At 42.4% G+C, this 18,156-nt stretch overlaps 2 protein-coding genes across 2 annotated transcripts; one reads left to right on the forward strand and one right to left on the reverse strand.

The window, feature by feature from the left end:
• Nucleotides 1-898: 898 nt before the first annotated feature.
• On the forward strand, nucleotides 899-9,849 carry arhgap31 (Rho GTPase activating protein 31). Its single transcript, XM_068744851.1, has 12 exons — nucleotides 899-998; nucleotides 3,425-3,527; nucleotides 4,483-4,627; nucleotides 5,246-5,328; nucleotides 5,443-5,550; nucleotides 5,702-5,844; nucleotides 5,927-6,131; nucleotides 6,250-6,371; nucleotides 6,474-6,530; nucleotides 6,632-7,255; nucleotides 7,402-7,550; nucleotides 7,705-9,849. The coding sequence occupies exons 1-12, from the start codon at nucleotides 899-901 to the stop codon at nucleotides 9,742-9,744; spliced, it is 3,879 nt and encodes a 1,292-aa protein (XP_068600952.1). The 3' UTR covers nucleotides 9,745-9,849.
• Nucleotides 9,850-16,868: 7,019 nt separating this feature from the next.
• gsx1 (GS homeobox 1) lies at nucleotides 16,869-17,697 on the reverse strand. Its single transcript, XM_068744895.1, has 2 exons — nucleotides 17,334-17,697; nucleotides 16,869-17,221 (listed from the first exon to the last, which is right to left on the reverse strand). Exons 1-2 carry the CDS (start codon nucleotides 17,695-17,697, stop codon nucleotides 16,869-16,871), a joined length of 717 nt encoding a protein of 238 aa, XP_068600996.1.
• Between the last annotated feature and the right edge of the window lie 459 nt (nucleotides 17,698-18,156).

Genomic DNA, 18,156 nt, shown 5'->3' on the forward strand with positions numbered 1-18,156 from the left:
TCAGGCCCTCACTTCAGTCACCTCCCATTTCCCTCTTCCTTCAGAGCCCGTCTGTTTTTGTTTTCCAGCCCCGGCTCTTTGCACAGGAAATTGTACACATTGGGAGCATTCAGGAAGGCAGAGAGAAGCTTTCCCGTTCACTTCGTGTTTGGGCCCAAGGAAAAAGAAAATGGATAGAAGAGGTTGGTAAATTCTGAACCAGGAGAGACACAGAAGTCAGCTGTTCTCCTCCCTTCACTTCCCTCCCCTTTACACACTCTGAACATTTAAAAAAAAAAAAATCCCTGGTTACACCACTGCCACGAGTTCACGGCTAAACATAGAATCTCTGAAGAAGCACAGAGCAGGAAGTTAGATTAAAAATGCAAACTAACTTTCCTGGTGGGGTGTTACCTCGCCCTATGGATGCATATGCTGCTTCAGCTACAGAGAGTTCAGTGAAAAGGGGGAGACTGTGTGGAATGAAGGAAACGAGGAGGAGATAAAGGAAAAAAAGGAGCAGAGAGAGAAAGACTAACTGGGGGGGTTAAAAAAAGAGAACAGGAAACTGATTCTGAGGCTGTTTCTGGAGACCCTTCACAGATAGAGCAGCCGTCTCTCACATCCCTGTGAAGCAGCAGCCTTGCCGTGCCTTTTCTTTGGTAGCGGCTGAAAGAGTGATCATTTAATGGACTTCAGAATAGCCGAGATGTGACGTCACTTCTGCTCTCAGCTTCCTACAGTGTGGCTACTCAGAATGTGAGCGGATGCAGACTTTCGGGAGCTGATTGCTGGGATTTCTATGTGTCTGCTTTTTTTTGACCCACAAACGCAAACTTTTCTCGGGGTCATATGGATCGATCGCCGCGCTTCCAAGGATCTGTTTGCTGTGATCGTCTGGACTACTAACTGGAACCACATGAAGAATAAAAGCACTAAGAACAAGTCCAAAAAGAGAGGAAGTGAAAATGCGTTCGGCTGTGACCTGATAGAACATCTGCAGAACTCGGGACAGGATGGTAAATGTTGAATGTTGCTTTTTTTTTTAACGATCTAACACTCTTCACCAGCAGCTCATCATCAAAGTACAAAGTAATTATTTCACTTGTGTCAGACGTAGGGAAATTTATTTATTCTGAAAAGTAAATAATTGCGTTTTCCTTTATATAATTGTCATTATAACCTTTTAAATGAATGTTATTTGTTGAAATTAAAACAGAAACAGTCATGTGACAAATTTTTCTTTATAAACCACAAGTATATATGTGTTTAACATACAGTAATGCCATTCATGGCTGTATTAAACTTGTGACGTTGGGTGTGGCTCTTACATTTTCCATATATTTCTTACTGAGACTCCGGCTCCTATGACTGGAATACTGTCTGACAAAAGACTGGGTGGTTCTGCTGCCAGTGGATCAGAGGAAATAGTGAGCAAGGAAAAAAGTGCTGAAAGAAACTGTCATTAAATGTGTGTAGTCAGGCTTGTTGGAGCGGCTTGCTTTCTTTATTCCCTTGTCTTTCGTCTGATCATATGTCTTGTCTTTTTTTTTTTTAAACAACCATCATTTGTAATTTGTTGGGTTTTTTTTGTGTCATTGTATGACAGACCATGATTTGTCATATGATGAGCGACCAGAGCTCCCACGTGTGAATGTCATATGAATAGTTGGATTGAGGATCACTGTAAGGAGGACATTTTGGAAAAACACCAAGGTGGGGCGATAAGGTCAGGAAGTGAGGCGGGACAATCGGGTTGTACCCCTCAGTCATGACCAGCAGACATATTTTGTTTTTAGATTGTGGGTGCGTCACATTATTTTTTTCTTTTGTTTCTAAAACAAGCATAAAATGCCTGTAATTGTTCAATTTCTTGAACAAAGAGAAAGTAATTATTACTTTTTAAGTTGTCCCCCAACCTGCACAAATGAAGACGATGCAAAGTCTCACATTCACTTGTGGAAAGGGTTAAAACGTTGAATCCTTAAGAAAATAATTACTTATTCTCATGCGTGCATATAAAATGTGGAATGGTGGGCTTTGGGAAAGAGCAAGTGATTATATTTTGAGACTATGCAAGAGAAGATATGGATTCAGAATTGCTTTTTTTTTTTTACATCGTTGTTGTTGTCAGATATTGGCCTTGGCAAAGTCCACTAGTTTCAGAAAAGCAAATTGGCTGATGGCTATACATTTTTGTTCCTTGCGTCACAGGGTTTTGTAGACCGGGCCTGAGACCTTCCAAGTCAATAAATAGCAGCGCTGCCATAAGTGTGGTTTACAAACCCTGTCAGAAAGCGACTGTCAGGGTTCGCTGTAAGGCCAACTGCTGAGCAGCAGCTTTAGGTCCAAACAAATGACTCACATCTCTTAACTTAATTAAGCCAAACTATAACATGAAATCTTGACACACAGCTTGCAACATTTTCATGTCTTTTTAATAGAATATCTTTAAAATTGGACATGACATTTAGCATGTCACTGAAAGCCCAGTAAAGGGAAGCAGGTGAGAAAGTAAATGTCAGGTTCACGATGGAAGCTCTGATCACCGAGAATTAATTTTTGTTGCATGATTGGTTTTGGAAATACCAAGAAAATACGTGGAAATATGTAGTTAGACTGAAAAATCTGCAGAAGTAACAACCAATGGACTGATTAATCATCAGGATAAAATGATAGCCATTCAAAGCCAATCTAAAGCTTTAAGCTTAATTTATACATGTGGAAACTAGACTGTGGTTTAAAGCTACAAACATAGTAAATTATTAATTACTTCTGCACAGCTTAGAGGTTAAAAAGTCATTTTGGGGTCCAAGTTAAACAATGAAATTATGAGCCACTATGAAAATGTACAGGATCTAAATGGAAGCCGTTCATATCTGAAATGGAACTGAAGTCGAATCAACATAGAAGCTGATCTCGTCGGTCTATTTATAAAATAACAATGCAACACCTCTTCGAGTTCTTGTTTACTTGTGTAAACCGTGAATCTGGCGTTTACGTTCTTGCTTCCTCGTGATTTAGCTCAGCCCCACAGTGGGATCTGTTTTTTTATGTTTTAATGGCGCGGTCGGACGCTGTGCTGCACAGATGGCCACGCTCTGTTGGGTAGTGCAGGTCACTACATTTCAAAAAGCCCTTTTCTATTAGAGGAAATGTCGTAAGTAATACCATCTACAAGGGTTGGGTGTGTCAACCTTCCTCTGAAACAAACAAACCATTTTTAACTTCCTGTCAAAGTCCACCTACAATCAGCGGCCCTGAGGAACAGAGAACATAGTGGGACCAGCCCTATAGCATGAAGTCAGACTGAGGAACGGGATAATTACATGTATGCTTGTTTCCTTCTGCGTTTAATTTACAGCGCCATCGCATCTAATGTGCAGACATCATATGTAACATGCTTATTCAACAACACGCCACTAACATGATTTCTAAACTTCAGTTCCTCAGGTTCTGATCAAATGTGCAGAATTTATTGAGGAACATGGGATTGTGGACGGGATCTACAGGCTGTCGGGGGTCACCTCAAATATCCAGCGTCTCAGGTACTCATGTTATACTTTTATATAGATACGTTAAATTGTTTTCCTTTAAATCTTAGTGTCAGCATTAGAATGACAGAGATTGCATGATACTGAAATTTACAAAAGTATTGTCCATGACTGTTGAGGTATTGCACAAATTTAGAATACAAGAAATGATAATTGGTATTAATTTTAAGGCAATCAGGTCGCAGAAATAACTAGAAAATCACTTGGAGGGCGTAAACCTCCGCCAAGCATTTCATTCTCCTCGTAACTGGATTTACACCGTCCACATGGTGATCTGGATCATCCTCAAAGGGTTCTAAATTGTTCTTGGTATCTTTATACACCAACCATGAAAAGTAAAAGTGAATCGGAGTTGACAGTTGATTTTTAACAGATTTTTGAATCCGTAAATGAGTTTTTCAATGTTAAAATGTTATATCTTTTTGATGATTCTGGATCAGATCCAGAAGACATTTTGCATGATAGTGCATGTCGGACCCCTTTATGACTGTGAGTGAATTAAATGCATATTTTACAAGATGAAGATTTTTTGAAATAGTTAATGGGAAAATCTGGAATTTTGTTATTTATTTGCATCTAAATGGGTATCCGGATCGCTCTCAAAATTTAATGGTATCTAAGCTAGACCAAGACCCGTCTTCAGATATATTTTTTTTCATCAAGATCCATCCAGCAGTTTTTCCGTAATCCTGCTAACAATCAGACGACCAATGCCGTCAAAACGCAGCCTCTTTGGTTAAGAACACAGCAATTAGTGAAGGACAAAGCAAAATGTAACATATTTGATGATGTATTCCCCCCCCCCCCCCCCCCCCCCCCCTTGCTAGCCAAATAGACAGACTTAAATCCAACAATACCCACGACTCTACACTAGTGTGTATGGGTATTTAACAGTTAAAGCATTCACCCAACTGTTTGTGTGTGTGTGTGTGTGTGTGTGTGTGTGTAGGCAGGAATTCAGTTCTGAGGTGTGCCCTGACCTTACAAAGGAAGTGTACCCCCAGGACATACACTGTGTGGGCTCCTTATGTAAGCTGTACTTCAGGGAGCTACCCAATCCTCTGCTCACTTATGAGCTATACAGCAAATTCACTGTGAGTACCTTCAAGTCTCATTTACAGGTTTGCTTTGGTGAAAGAGACTTTCAAGGGGAGCAGGAGCAAAAAGCAGCATAAAACACACCTGTAAGACCCGGTTCATGCTTTCTGCTTACCTTGATAAGCTGTTCGCATACTTTGGTATTTATGAATCTTGAGCTGCCTAAAAGCTCAAGTGCTCCATCATTCTGGGAAAAAATTGGCACAGGCATAAAATAAAAAATAAAAAACAGACACAAGAACATTTTCTCTCCAAGCTGTTTGAGAGGAATGAACTCGTGAACACAGAACAGAATCCATACAGTTTTACATAAATATTTTCCATTTAATGGATAAGACTTTACATTTTCAAATCTGTAATACTTTTTCAAGCATATCCTTGTGCTTCTGTCATCAAATGTAATGGTACAAGAGCATGCTGTAGGAGTAAATGTATGACCCCACCCATGATGAAATTCAAGACGACAGAATATGACAGTTACACATTTTGCTGAACAATAATCATAAGCTGAAAATACTTAATAAACACTGTTCCTCTGCCTCATCCATACTTTTATGTTATCAATAAATGAAGTGATATTCTTTTGACATGGATATTTGCTATTTTGCATACAGGAAGTGGTCAAGGTCCAGGGAGATCATGAGAGACTTCTATACATTCAAAGGGTCGTCAGAGATCTGCCAACACCTCACTTGAGGTGAAACTCTACTTTTATCACTCAGAACATACTAAAAACCACAGCCCTGGCAGTTATTTATTTTTTACAAATGATAAATAAATGTAACAAGATATGTTTGCTGACTCTCCTCAGGACTCTGGAGTACCTCACGAAACATTTGGCTCACCTTGCCACTTTAAGCGCCCGGACAAACATGCATACCCGAAACCTGGCCCTGGTTTGGGCTCCAAATCTGTTAAGGTGAGTTCACCTTTCACTCGTGTGCTTGAAACCCATCATTCATTCAAAATATACATAAATAAAATGTAATTTGGGTTAATGGGGAAGAAAGAGTGCGCATAAATAAGACAATATTCAAAGCGTCTCTTTCATTCATGCTTTATTTTCTCAGATCTAAAGACATAGAGGAATCCTCGGGCAACGGAGACATGGCTTTTCAGGCGGTGCGGATTCAGCAGTCAGTGGTGGAGTTCATTCTGAACCACACCGAGCAGATCTTCAGCAGGGATTCTGTGCAGGTTAAACCCAGAGAAGGTGATATTTAGAAACCATAAGCTGATTGTTTTGAGGGAGATTTCTAAGGTTGAATTATAACTTAGTTCTTTTGCTACTCCAGGTTTGAGTTTATTGTGTGGGGAGAAGTATGCCACGCTCCCCATCAGTGGCCAGTGTGGGCCAATGAAACTGATGAGCCTGGAAGAAGCCCAGGCCCGCTCCTTGGGTCCAAACCATCCTGTGCATAGAGAACGCCAGCGGGAGAACAGTCTGCCTGACACCAGCACGGCTGCACTCTATCACACAGTCATAGACATCGACAGCAAGTACGACAGATTTGGGTTTTGGTGTTTCATGCTTGGAGGGTTATTGCATTTTGGTATGTATTTGTTCCTTACTGTCGGATCAATCCATGCGTTTAACAATGTATGTTATTTCGTTAAGGAGAAAGCTTTCCGGAAAATCAAAGAAGTGGAGGTCTATATTCAACCTGGGCCGGTCCGTGGAACCAAAGGGAAAACTGAGCCGGAACGGCAGTGTCTTCATACGGGCTCCTGGGCTAACAGGTAGAATGGAAGAAGAGATTGTTTACTTGAAAATGTTCCAAGATGCATCATCTTTTACACCCTTCGGGTACTTAAAATATTGTGAAAATATTTTTTACGCAGAAAAAGCAGCTTTTCGTCCATCTCGGAGCATGGAGTCCTTGTGCTCCTTGCCAACAGGTGGGGCTAAACCTTCAATTGCTGATTTAAATACACACTAAATTAGCTTTTACAGTGAATTTTTTTATTTTATTTTTACATGTATGATACTTTTCCCGCAGAAGAAGACAGAACAGGAAGCAGTCCTGCTGGTGGCATTTATGTTCCAGATGTAAAATCCAGAACGCTGGGATCTGACTTGCTTTATGATCTGAGTGATCATGATCAGAACTGTGGCTTGAAAGGCAATAAGGCTGGAGAGGCGACAGGTGGCTGGAGCTCTGGCCTGAGCCAAAAGGCTTCAGTGGGTGCCTCTGCACCCCCGCTAAAAACGCTGCCGGAGCAACTGAAGGTGTACAAAAGCGATGAACTCAGTGGCTTCAAGCCCACCTCTCCAAAGAACAGGAGGATGCTGTACTCGGGCTCCTCCAACAGTTCTTCACGGCCATCCTTCCCAGGAAGCTTCTTCCCGCTGGAATCCTCGCCGAGGCATCAACGCCGAGCCGTCAACATATCTGAGCCTTTCGCCGTATCGGTGCCCCTGCGTGTGTCGGCTGTCATCAGCTCTAACAGCACGCCATGCAGGGGACTTGCAAAGGACAAAGCAGTGACTCTAAAACCCTGCAAAGAGAGCTCAGAGCAGAGCAGTGGAAGGAGCAACACGCCCCCCCAAGTGGAACCGAAGAAAGAGGAAGGAACAGAGGAGAAAACTACAGAAGAGTTGACCTCTAGAGTCCTGCCAGAAGGTGAGGACAGCTTCCTGTATCACATTCCATTTATACACAGGACACGGTTTATTTTTCAAGTGAATATGAAGGTCTAGCTAGACTTTCGACTGGTATTTTTATTACATGCATGTGTATAAGTAAAAAAAATACGCTTTTTCTTTCAGATGCAAGTAAAGAAATGGTGCGCAAAGATCAAGGGGAGATGAATACTTCTGAATTGAAGTCGTCATCTCATTCAAATGCAACAGAAAATGAAGAGGCAGCGCAGTCTCCCGGGAAAGAGCCACACAGCCAGACCATAACTCCGGAAACGGTAAACCAAATGAGTGAGAACAGAAGAAGATGTTCTTTTAGTATCAACTTCTACCACTCAGACTTTTCATAGGATTCTCACAGATTTGTAAACAATAGATGGTGATGGATCGTGAATTAATCCCAGTTTGTTTTAAACATTTATGTGTTTCCAGGACAAGAGATCTTCCAGTGTGAAAGAGCTGTGGTCTGACCTCCAGCAAGAACTGAAGATAGTTGAACCTGAACTCGACTTCCTGGATGAGACTTTTAAACCGGTTTTTGGCTCTAAGAGCACTTGTGAGGTCACAAATTTAACAATGGCCGTTAAGTCAAAGCGGAGCCGCAGCTCTCCGTCTCTGTCTTTGTTATTTAGGGAGCAATCTTCAAATGTGTCTCTGAATGATCACGGATTCCCTGCTGGATCAGCCTCTGCAAAGAAGCAGCCCTCGGAGTCGGACCTTTCATTTCATCAGCACAAGAACATGAAACATTTCCCCTCTGCTGATATGAAGGATGAAAAGGGGGAGATGCTGCATCAAAAACTCACCTCCTTAAACAAAGATGACCCGGCTCCAAATGAACAGTGCCAGCTTCCGCCAGAGGAAACCGAAACCTGCTCAGATAAAGAGGCGACTACTTTGACGATAGAGGATCCTCCGATATTTGAAACTTCTTCGTTACCGGATGAAATCGACAGAAAACCAGAAACGCATGCAATTCCTCTTGGAGAAGCAAACACCTCCTATGACGGAGCAAAGGAGCAAGTGGTTCCAGAGTCGGAAGTCATTCCCCGGCTGTCAGTGTGTTTGGAGGAGAAACGCAACACTTTGATGCTGCCGCTCCTCGACAATGACGGGGGATGTGGATGCAGCTCGGAGGACCTGGACTTGGTGGAGCCTTGGGAGGATCTTGGCTTCGCCAAGCAGTGGGTCACGAGCCCGCTCCACTCGCCGGATGTGGAGGAGCTGTTCAACCGGCTGGCCCCCTTCGGCTCCTGTGGGGAAACTTTGAGCTCAGAGGGAAGTAAGATGTCGCCTCCTTCTGCTGAAAATAACAAACAACCCCTCACTAAATCCACTGAACCCACCGCAGGAAACGTTTGTCGGGCCAGCAGCAGCCAACCAAACATTAACTGGACGAATGCGCCATCAACACCGACACGTGTCACTGTGAATAGCAATAATGGAGCACAGCCTCTTTCAGGAAAGTCCAGCACAACAAAACAGAAGACTTCAGCATCATCTCAGGGGATTCGCCGACATATGTCTTATGATGGATCTGCTTCAGGCAGATGGGAGGAAAATGACTTTTCTAAACACCGCCCATATTCTCTTAATCTCGACACGGGGCATCGGTGCATCAGAGACATTTCAAATCAGCAAGATCGGAATTCTTCGGAGTTCTCCTCTTGCCAAAGGGGATCTTTGACCACGTCTGGGAATCCAAACAATGGCTTTCCCTCTGAACTGGACTTGTTTCTGAGCGATCGACAGGCACCTCTACGCAGAAATTCCGCCCCGGTCAGCGTGTCATCTGTGCGAACAGCCTTCATGATAAAAACATGCCAGGCTAAAGCTGTTCCTGTCATCCCTCCGAGGGTGCAGTACAGCCAGATACCTCACTCCAGACATGAGAATGATTTTGATGCAGCGAGAGATCAAGAAAAGGCGCATCCTAAAATGAGCGCGGAGAAACCCAACCCGGCACCTCCTGTGATTATGTCAAACCTGAAGGAGGAGCTGGAGAATAGAGAGCCTGCACCCAAACCCTCAAACACTGAGAAATACATGGAGAATGTGAGGACTCCAGAGCTTCCAGCAACAACGAGGAGACACACGCCCAGTCTGGAGGTGTTTGTCGACTGTCCCAGGCCCAACAGAGGAAACCTCTTGCAAAAATCATCCTTCAGGAACAGGCAGAGACCTCAAAGTCTCATCCTGTTCAGCCCTCCTTTTCCCATCATGGACTACCCGCATCCAGGAGATGATAGCAAGCTCCTCTCGTCCATCAAGAGCCTCAATGACGCATCCGCGGGGAATGCCTTTCCTAAGGAGATGGCAGAGAGCATCAGGGCTCCAGAGGCGATCACGCTTCAAAACAAAATGACTATTCCTAAAAGTGGACAGAGACTGGAAACGTCAACCAGCTGCTTCTACCAGCCGCAGAGGCGGTCCATGATATTTGACAGCAGGAGCCACAGGCAGATCGAGTGACTGGAGGTGCAGTCAGTGACGATGAGACTGGCCGTTTGTACAGCGATAAAGCCGACATAAAAATCTGCATTTTTTTTTTTCTTGTAAATGAAAGAAGTATTTGAAGCCGAGGCCGTCATGAGGCGCCAGTTAATATTGCTGACTGTTTCCTGGAGCTGCGAGTCATGATTTTTTTCATTAGTCCTTAATCTGCTGATTAGTTTCTTTATTTAGTGAAGAACTGTTTTATATATGAAGGATCAAAAATGTTGAGGGAAAGAAAAGAAGAACAATTGTCCATTAGAGTTTTACAGAAGTCGAGTTCATTTCTTCGGACATCAGATATTCAGTTCACTGACAGACTTTAAACATTCACAAGGAACTAGTTTAGCTTCACATACATTTAAACAAATGATTGATCACAATTAATTCCCTGTCAGCTCACTAATCTATTTGACCTGAAGGTAATAAATTAACTCATGCCGACTTGCAGTAAATCATAGTTTACCCTGTCACCTTGTGTGTGGTGCTAAACTGTCGCCCTGTCGTGAAGGATTTTGAGTGATTATCGAGAATTTGCAGGATAAAATAGATGAGCCATATTATGAAAAAAACTGCATTCTTTCTAATGCCCAGCAGGGGGAGACGCCACAGTTTACAGGTTTATTATTACCTTATTAAGGAGCTTTCTAATGAGATGCCAGGCAATAATTACATTTTTGATCATTATGATCCCATTTAGAGTTAAATAATGATTGTATGCTTTAAGTTGCATTTCCCCTGTAAGTGAGGTTAGTCTGGATAAAAGCGTATCAATGTGTTTCGTGGCGCAGATGCACGTTTACAGCTAATGGGTCACCGGGTCAACAGTGAGTCACTGGAAATTTCTGTCAATTCAGTGGCTTCTCATTTTTAATATTTTGATTTGATATCTTCCACGCCACTCTCAGTTCTCTCGGGATCTGGATGAAATTAAATCGCAACGCCACCCAGAGCTGCGCCTCATGCTTGTGGGAAATAATTAGATGATTTCAACAATACATCAAGTTATACATCTGGAATGAATATATCCCTGAACAGTAAGAGGTATGACAACAAAGCTGTATAGTAAACTGTAAAAAAATAAAATAATAATAATAATAAAATGGAAAACTGGAGAACAGACAATAAACCTGTTAAACATCTCAACAGGAAGTAATTAGATCATATAGATGAGTTTATTTATTTCTTTAACTGCATACACTCAGTGTAGCTATTATCTCTGTGATAAGCTGATGTTAATGCGATTTAATATATATATATCACCAACTTATCCAACAGTATTTACCCAAGGATGACCTTTAACCCATGTGTATCTATTTTCTGTAATTGCATTGTTTTTATGTTATGCTGATTTTTAGCAATGAGGAGTAGGAGAGTATAGCAAGCCGTCCCGCCTGATGCTCTGTGACGTAAACTGGAGTCTGAGTGTGTGCACGCTGACTGTATTTTTCACATATTTAGGTTTGACGGTGCTCTAAGTCAAAGTTAGATGATGGTCTCTCCAGGGTTTTGTCTCGTTACATTTTACAAACACAGAATCTATTGTTTCTATATACCTTCTGCTCCGTTTGTTCCTGAGCAGCCAAGAAGCAGAAAATGTTTTACATGATGAAGGAGCTTGTGGTATATCTTTTAAAGATGCAGATGTTACTGAGGCGTGATGCAGAGTGTTTTCATATTGTAGTTTGGATGAATATGATGACTGATAACAGCTTTTTTATTCAAAACTATGAGATATTTTTTCCTTGTTTGTTTTGTATACATGTTGATACTGAAAATGATTGACTGGACAGTATTCATAGAGAAATGAAATGAAAGTTGTGCCTCAATTATCTGATAAGGGCGTCTGAAGTAATGTAAATAAGACACTTGATGAGTTTACGGCAGAAAACTATGAGAATAAAAAACAATCTGAAAATCACATGATTTGTGAAACATGGTTTTCAGTACACCATCGCCATCCTGTAAAATCTAACTATGAATTAGTTTTACTTTGTTGAATGTTTCTTGGAGTCAAACAGATGTTGCTCTTCACTATGTGCTTCCAGTGGCTTAATGGAAGTCACTACATGCCAGGTTATTAAAAAAACACTGATGACATCTGGAAATTATTATTAGAATTTATAGCATAGGATTAAAATATTTGAACAGTTTTATGGGAGTACATGAATCTCAGGGTTTTGCTATGCAAATGCATTTTTCTACATTTGGCAATTTTTGAGGAACAGAATTAATTTTCCTGGAGGACATTTCCTCCTCCTCTTGTTTCCATCCATTCAAGTCTTTAGATGAGGATTTCTTTCAGATATTGAGCCCTGCCACTCTCTCTTTGGTGTATTTTAGCTCATACCTATGGAAACGCTGTCGAAGGAGTTACACATATTTAAAGATGTGGCCCAAATAGATGGATGTCTGGTTTGTTAGCTCAACTCCAAATGACACACTAATGACAACATGTAATTATGGGAATGCCTCAATTTCTCCTCATAGTCCAGAGGAGGTCGTTACTTTCATACAGTCCTTCATAAAGCAGCTCATTGAGTGGGGCGATATAAAAGAGACTGTGTTGCTGCTGTGTGAATGAGGAGAATTAAAGGGGGGGCCCAGAGACTGATGGGACCCTTTGCAGAGCATTTGTGATTCTGCATCAAGTTGGTATTTGAACCCTTTAGGCCGACAGCACGCTGGCTTCTGTGCTCATACGTAGTTTACATTTGTATTTATAGGATATAAGTTATTTATTTACAAAACAGGGTGTTTTGTCAAAAATGGCCACAGCATGGTCATACAGTTTCATGTTTATCCGCAGGTTTAGGTATTTGCCAGCAGATGACGCTCCTGCTCTACACGGCACATCTGAACGCATCACTTAGCTGCAGGACAGAGACCTTTTGGAGAACACCGTGCATCAGATACTTAAGTACTACCAATACTTCACATATACTACGGCTGGGAAACAACACTTCTCTTCACCGCTTCATGAACCGGTCCATTTCCCAACTTTAGCGCGTGTACAATAAGCGAAGGTCGCTTTTACGCACGGCATTCTCTGTCTTCCTGATAGTCCAACTCTAAACTGAGCGCGTCAAAGCGCTGTCATCCTGCAACCTTATTCACATTTGACATCTTTACAATGCATTCGGCGTAAGAGCTGCCAAGTCATGATATACAAGGCAAAAGTGAAGAAATTCAAAAGATAGCGAATGCCAAGAGGAAGTGATCAGTCGAGCTTCTTATTTTTACCACTTCGCACGTTTTAGATTCTCGTCATCATAATATTTATTACGTTTGAATCTCATTTAGGGTGTCAAAATATTAAGATTGTCAGGAAAAAAAGTCCACTGGAAGTTTATCTTAATGTCACGTGTTACATTTCGACGAAAATCCCATTCAAGCGCCTTCAATCTGATGGCGCAGACAGAGGTCACTTCCATGTTCTGCGCAGTTCATTATTTCCCGACCTTTGCCACAGCTTGTGTTTGGGCCGAGCATTAAAAAAGGCGCATTCTTATAGCACACTGAAAAAAAGGCAAGCAGAGCACCGTGCGCGCGTTGAATATTCAATTAGACAGGGGGGAACTGAGAAAAAGTGAAGTTGCGTGCCAGCCCTTCATCTTACATTACTGATTAGCTGTTAAACAGATTATATGGGGCTGAATGAGTTCGGCTGCAATAGAAGACGGTCGGAGTTCAAGGCATTGGTTTCCTTCACCGCCACTTCAGTAGGCTGAGCACGATCTGTCAGCCTTAAAAGTTCCATCATTTAACACGTTGTTGTTCAACTTTATCCACCTTAACAGCAGTCATCTTTAAAATAATCACCAAGAGCATCTGGAAGGGTTTCCAGCCCATCACTGCAGGTTGAGTGGCAGGGCGTATAAGCTGCACCATTATTAACAGGAAATCATTCTTAAAAAGAATTAAAAGTTTGGTACATTCACGTTTATGCAAAAGTAATCTTTACTATATTCAACTCACGCAAACATGGTTACCCGTTTGATATTATATCTATTTCATTTCATTAAAACACACACAAAATAAAATAAATCAATCAGAAACCACGGACTAAATGATACGTGAAAATAAAAATCTGAACCATTAAATGTTTATTAAAGGTGTCCTTGTGAGAATAGACTTCCTTCTTGTAAACCTTTCTGCGTTTACAAGGGAGACTGGAAAGCTTGGAGCAGCTGCTGGTCCTTTAAAGTGAGTAAACAAACGCGTTATAAATGCAGTAAACCATTTAAAAGTTTATTTTGTTAAAGATATCAAGTTCACGTTTTGGGTTTACTGCACCTATATTTACCAAGCTGGATAAGTTTAAAGTCTGGATGTGCAGTGCCACAGCAAACCACGCGGGTCCAAAGGAGCTCTCATTGAGAAGCCACGTGTCCGTTTCCAAAGCCTCTCCAACTTAACCACCTCCTTTGTACCACTAACCCACATCGGTAGCGTCCCTCCACATAAAGGGATTTGCAATTTCAAGATATTTCAGCTTAAATGTTTTTGACAGTTCCCTCGCTTTTACCCCGGCTTGGTTATTTTAACTGTGCCAAATGGGTCACCTTGGGTTGCTGTCTGCGCGCAAAGGGGCTTTTGCGCGCATTCAGTCTGAATTTTTTCCAACTTTCCTTGACGGGGAAACCAGCTGCTGGTCGTGAAAAGACGGCTTATTAATTGTCCTTTGTCATGCAGAATTGCTTGATTTCTAAAGAAACGTACAAAGGCCCTTTTTCAGGATTCAAGTATTTTGTTTCGTGCGTATTTTCAAACCATCGAATCAGCTGCAGCGCCGCGCCGTCTACCAGACTCTCAGGTACTGACTGCCTGCTCCCTTTGTCCCCTTTAAATGCTGTTGTAAATCGTGCAGACTGATTTGTTACAAGCTGTTCTTTTAATCTGATAGATAAGAGACATGTCAAAGAAAAGCCGTAAATAAAAAATTAGCCGGAATAAAGACAAGGGCGAGTCTGCTAGATGGGCGCCTGTTGACTCAAGCGGCTCTCCAGCGTCAGGGGAGCCCTCTCTCAGCTCCGTCAAGGTTACGTCCACAGTTCCCCCTTTATTCTTCACAAAAAAGACACCGTAGTCTTTTTTGCTTCAATGAATTGATCGGCACAAAATTAAGAATAAATAAATTGAGCATTTGGAGCACCGAGGGTATAAGCTCCCCCAGGGCGCGTACCCCCCCGGGCTATTGAATGGATAAAGGGCGCTTTGCAAAGGACCGATGTGAGCAAAATGGGCTCTTTGGTACAATTAACAAAATGGTCTAATCCCATATCTTAACAAATGCAAGAGTTTAGTTAAAATGGATAAGTGAACAATTAAATGAAAGTTTACAAGAGAAGCTTCACGTCCAAAAAGGGCACACTGATGCAGATGACGTACTGTAAACAATTTAATAACTGTTTTTACTCCCTTTAAAAAGTCGCCATTTACGTATCCAAGGCGAAAAATACAATTTAAAGCCTATTCAGGATAATGAATGTAGCTCTAACAACCAGCGCGTCGTCGCGGAGCAGCTGTGTTGCGGTGCGTAAAGGAACATGGAACTCAGGCACACGAAACTCCATTTGTCCTATTTTGGAGATGTGTTAGAGAACAGATGCTTTTAGAATATAACACTCTTTTATATACAACGTTTAACCAGAATGACCAAAAAATAACTTCTACAAAACACTCCAATTGTACTTAAAGATGCTGCGTATTATTGCGCTTATATTGGCATGCTATTTCATTTTCTATAAATAACGATTGGCCATCAAATTTAAATCATATGCTAATTGGTAATTGTGTTTTAATTTAAATCATAATAATATTGTCTGAGTTGAAGAGTCCGGTAGAAAGAAAGAAACACACACGAGAAGCTCATTAAACAATAAACCTGACCACGCGGACGCGATAACAATAACCACAATATGGGTCATGGGCGCGAGACTGTGCCTTTTCCTCATTAAATTTCATGTTTGATCGATATCTTAAGATATGCACATCACTAATGCACATTTATACACCCCACGGTGATTATTAACTCAGTCGCACGAGGCAGATCGTTTCAGGATGAAAGCTGAATAGGGATCCGATGGGCGACGCAGTGAGGCTGAGTGTCCCCTTGGGAAACAAATATAAAGGAACCCCATATCTATCACCTCTACGCGATAAAGCCGAGTGAGGATTGGATTCACTCCTCCATGGTGGAGAGCAGCTCATGTGGTCTAATGAGCTCCTCCAAGACAAACGCATTTAGTTCGCCTGCAGTGCACGATAGAGTCTGAAAGTTATCACGCAAATTTGTTTATTGGACTTTTCAGAAAATACACGAACCATAGAGAGGCTCATGGGTTTCGACATCAAGCACATCTTGGCAATTTTTCTGTCATTTAAAATGAAACACTATTTTCACATCGGAAATAAATTGAGCCATGCATGCGCATGAATAGTGCATGTGGTTGCTGCCACAGCCAATGCAGCCGGCAAGGCAAAAGTATTTATGTGGAGATGTGATCAATAATATCCTTTTTGGCAAAAAAATACTAACACAACATCTTTTTCAAATGAAACTTCCATCTAAAGTCCTAATTTTCTAAATCAATCCGGCATTACACGCGCCCCCCCCCCCGTGTGCGCCCAGTGCGCGAAGGTCAAAACATTTAAGCCACAGGACAACTTCTGCCGCTCAGAAATATTTTTATTTACGTATCAACATTTTTAAATAGATAAATATTTTTCAATTACACTGAAGATAGAATTTCAGAGTGACTTTTCATGTTTTAAGTCACAGTCCCATCAACATAGAATGAATCACAATCATTAACCGTGTATACAAAATATTTTTCCCCAAATTATTAATATTGTTGCTATAAATTTTTTCATTTGGGTTTTTTTTTTTTAAGCAAATACGCCATACTCATTGGACTGGCAGAAAAAAAAAACTATAGATACAAAACGTAGAACATGTATACAGCTATACAATAATTCAGTGGAACACCCTGAATAAATATTGTCTTTCTATTTACAGAACACTGAATACTTGTGAATCAGTCTCTCTCTTTTTTTTTTTTTTGCCTATGTTCAAAAGGGGAGGCATGCGAGGGCAAAGTTCATGGGGAAACGGACAGGTCCACGTCCTCCTTTTCGGACGAGGAGGGAGATATGGGACTGTCATCCTCCTCTTCCTCCGAGCACCTCGCGGTCGACAGGGACGAGCACTTGCAGCTGTGTGATCCAGTTCTTTGGCCGCTGCTCTTGCCCTCCTTTTTGTGTTTCACTCTGCGGTTCTGAAACCAGATTTTCACCTGTTTCTCGGACAAGTTCAGGTATGTGGCGATCTCGATGCGCCTCAGTCTGGACAGATACATGTTGGAGGTGAATTCTCGCTCCAGCTCCAAAAGTTGCGTGCTGGTGAAGGCTGTGCGCATGCGCTTGCTGCTCTGAAGTTTGCCGTTGGAGTTTTCTGAGAGAAATAAAAGAGGTTAATGTCATGTTAGCCGTGATTTAAATTGTTGAAACAGGCGAGGTGTGTCTTTATTCACACAGTGAAACGCAAAAGGAGCGTCTATACTCACCAATGGAGATGCAGTGGAACTGCCGCGGGTCAGGGACCGAGTACGCGGCTTGATAAATCGCAGGTCCGTGGCTGAGGTTGGATGAAGAGTGCTGCCTCGACAGGGCCGAGTGACAGTACTGCGAGCCGAACGGAGGAAAGGACGCCTTGAGGAGCGGCAGCGTCGGCGGAGACGGATGGAGCTGCGATGCGCTCATGCACAGCGGACAGAAGCACAGCAGCCCGGCTTTCCTGGAGTGGCAGGCGCCCGGTATCCCGTTGTGCGCCGAGTGCATGGCGTACGGGAATAAAGGTGGGTTGTTCTCGTTCCCTTTGTCGTTGGTCTCCCTTAAAATTAAGGAATCCACGAGAAAAGACCTCGGCATGTCTGCGGACGTGTCGATCAGCGTGTCGTTAGAGTGGAAGCGCGCGTCGTCGTGGCAGCCCTGCAGGTTCTCCTCGGGACGGTGGACAGCGAAGTGGTGCTGAAGGCGCGCCGACGCTCCTTAAATAGCCGCCGCGCACGCTGCTCGGAACATGTGACGGCTACGCTGCAAGCGGCCAAGAGCTCTCAATGGGGGTTTGTGCCTTTCTCTCGGCATTCCCACTGCACGCTTCCCCATTATTTCACTTGTTAACTAAATGAACTGCATAATGCAGTCTATTCGTGTCAGCCCCACCCACGCCGCAAGAGGCGCGGCGCTGCCCCATTCTCCCTTTTATCATCGCTCTCATTTTTATCATCGAACAGAGCTTAGATTTCAGAGAGAAAAAGGTTCTGTCAGATGCGGAGGAGCTCTATTCAACTTTTGTCTTGCAGGCATCGCGCACGCATGAAGTCAAAG

Source organism: Brachionichthys hirsutus, chromosome 10 (assembly GCF_040956055.1).
Source record: "Brachionichthys hirsutus isolate HB-005 chromosome 10, CSIRO-AGI_Bhir_v1, whole genome shotgun sequence".
In the NCBI taxonomy this organism is placed as follows: Eukaryota; Metazoa; Chordata; class Actinopteri; order Lophiiformes; family Brachionichthyidae; genus Brachionichthys; species Brachionichthys hirsutus.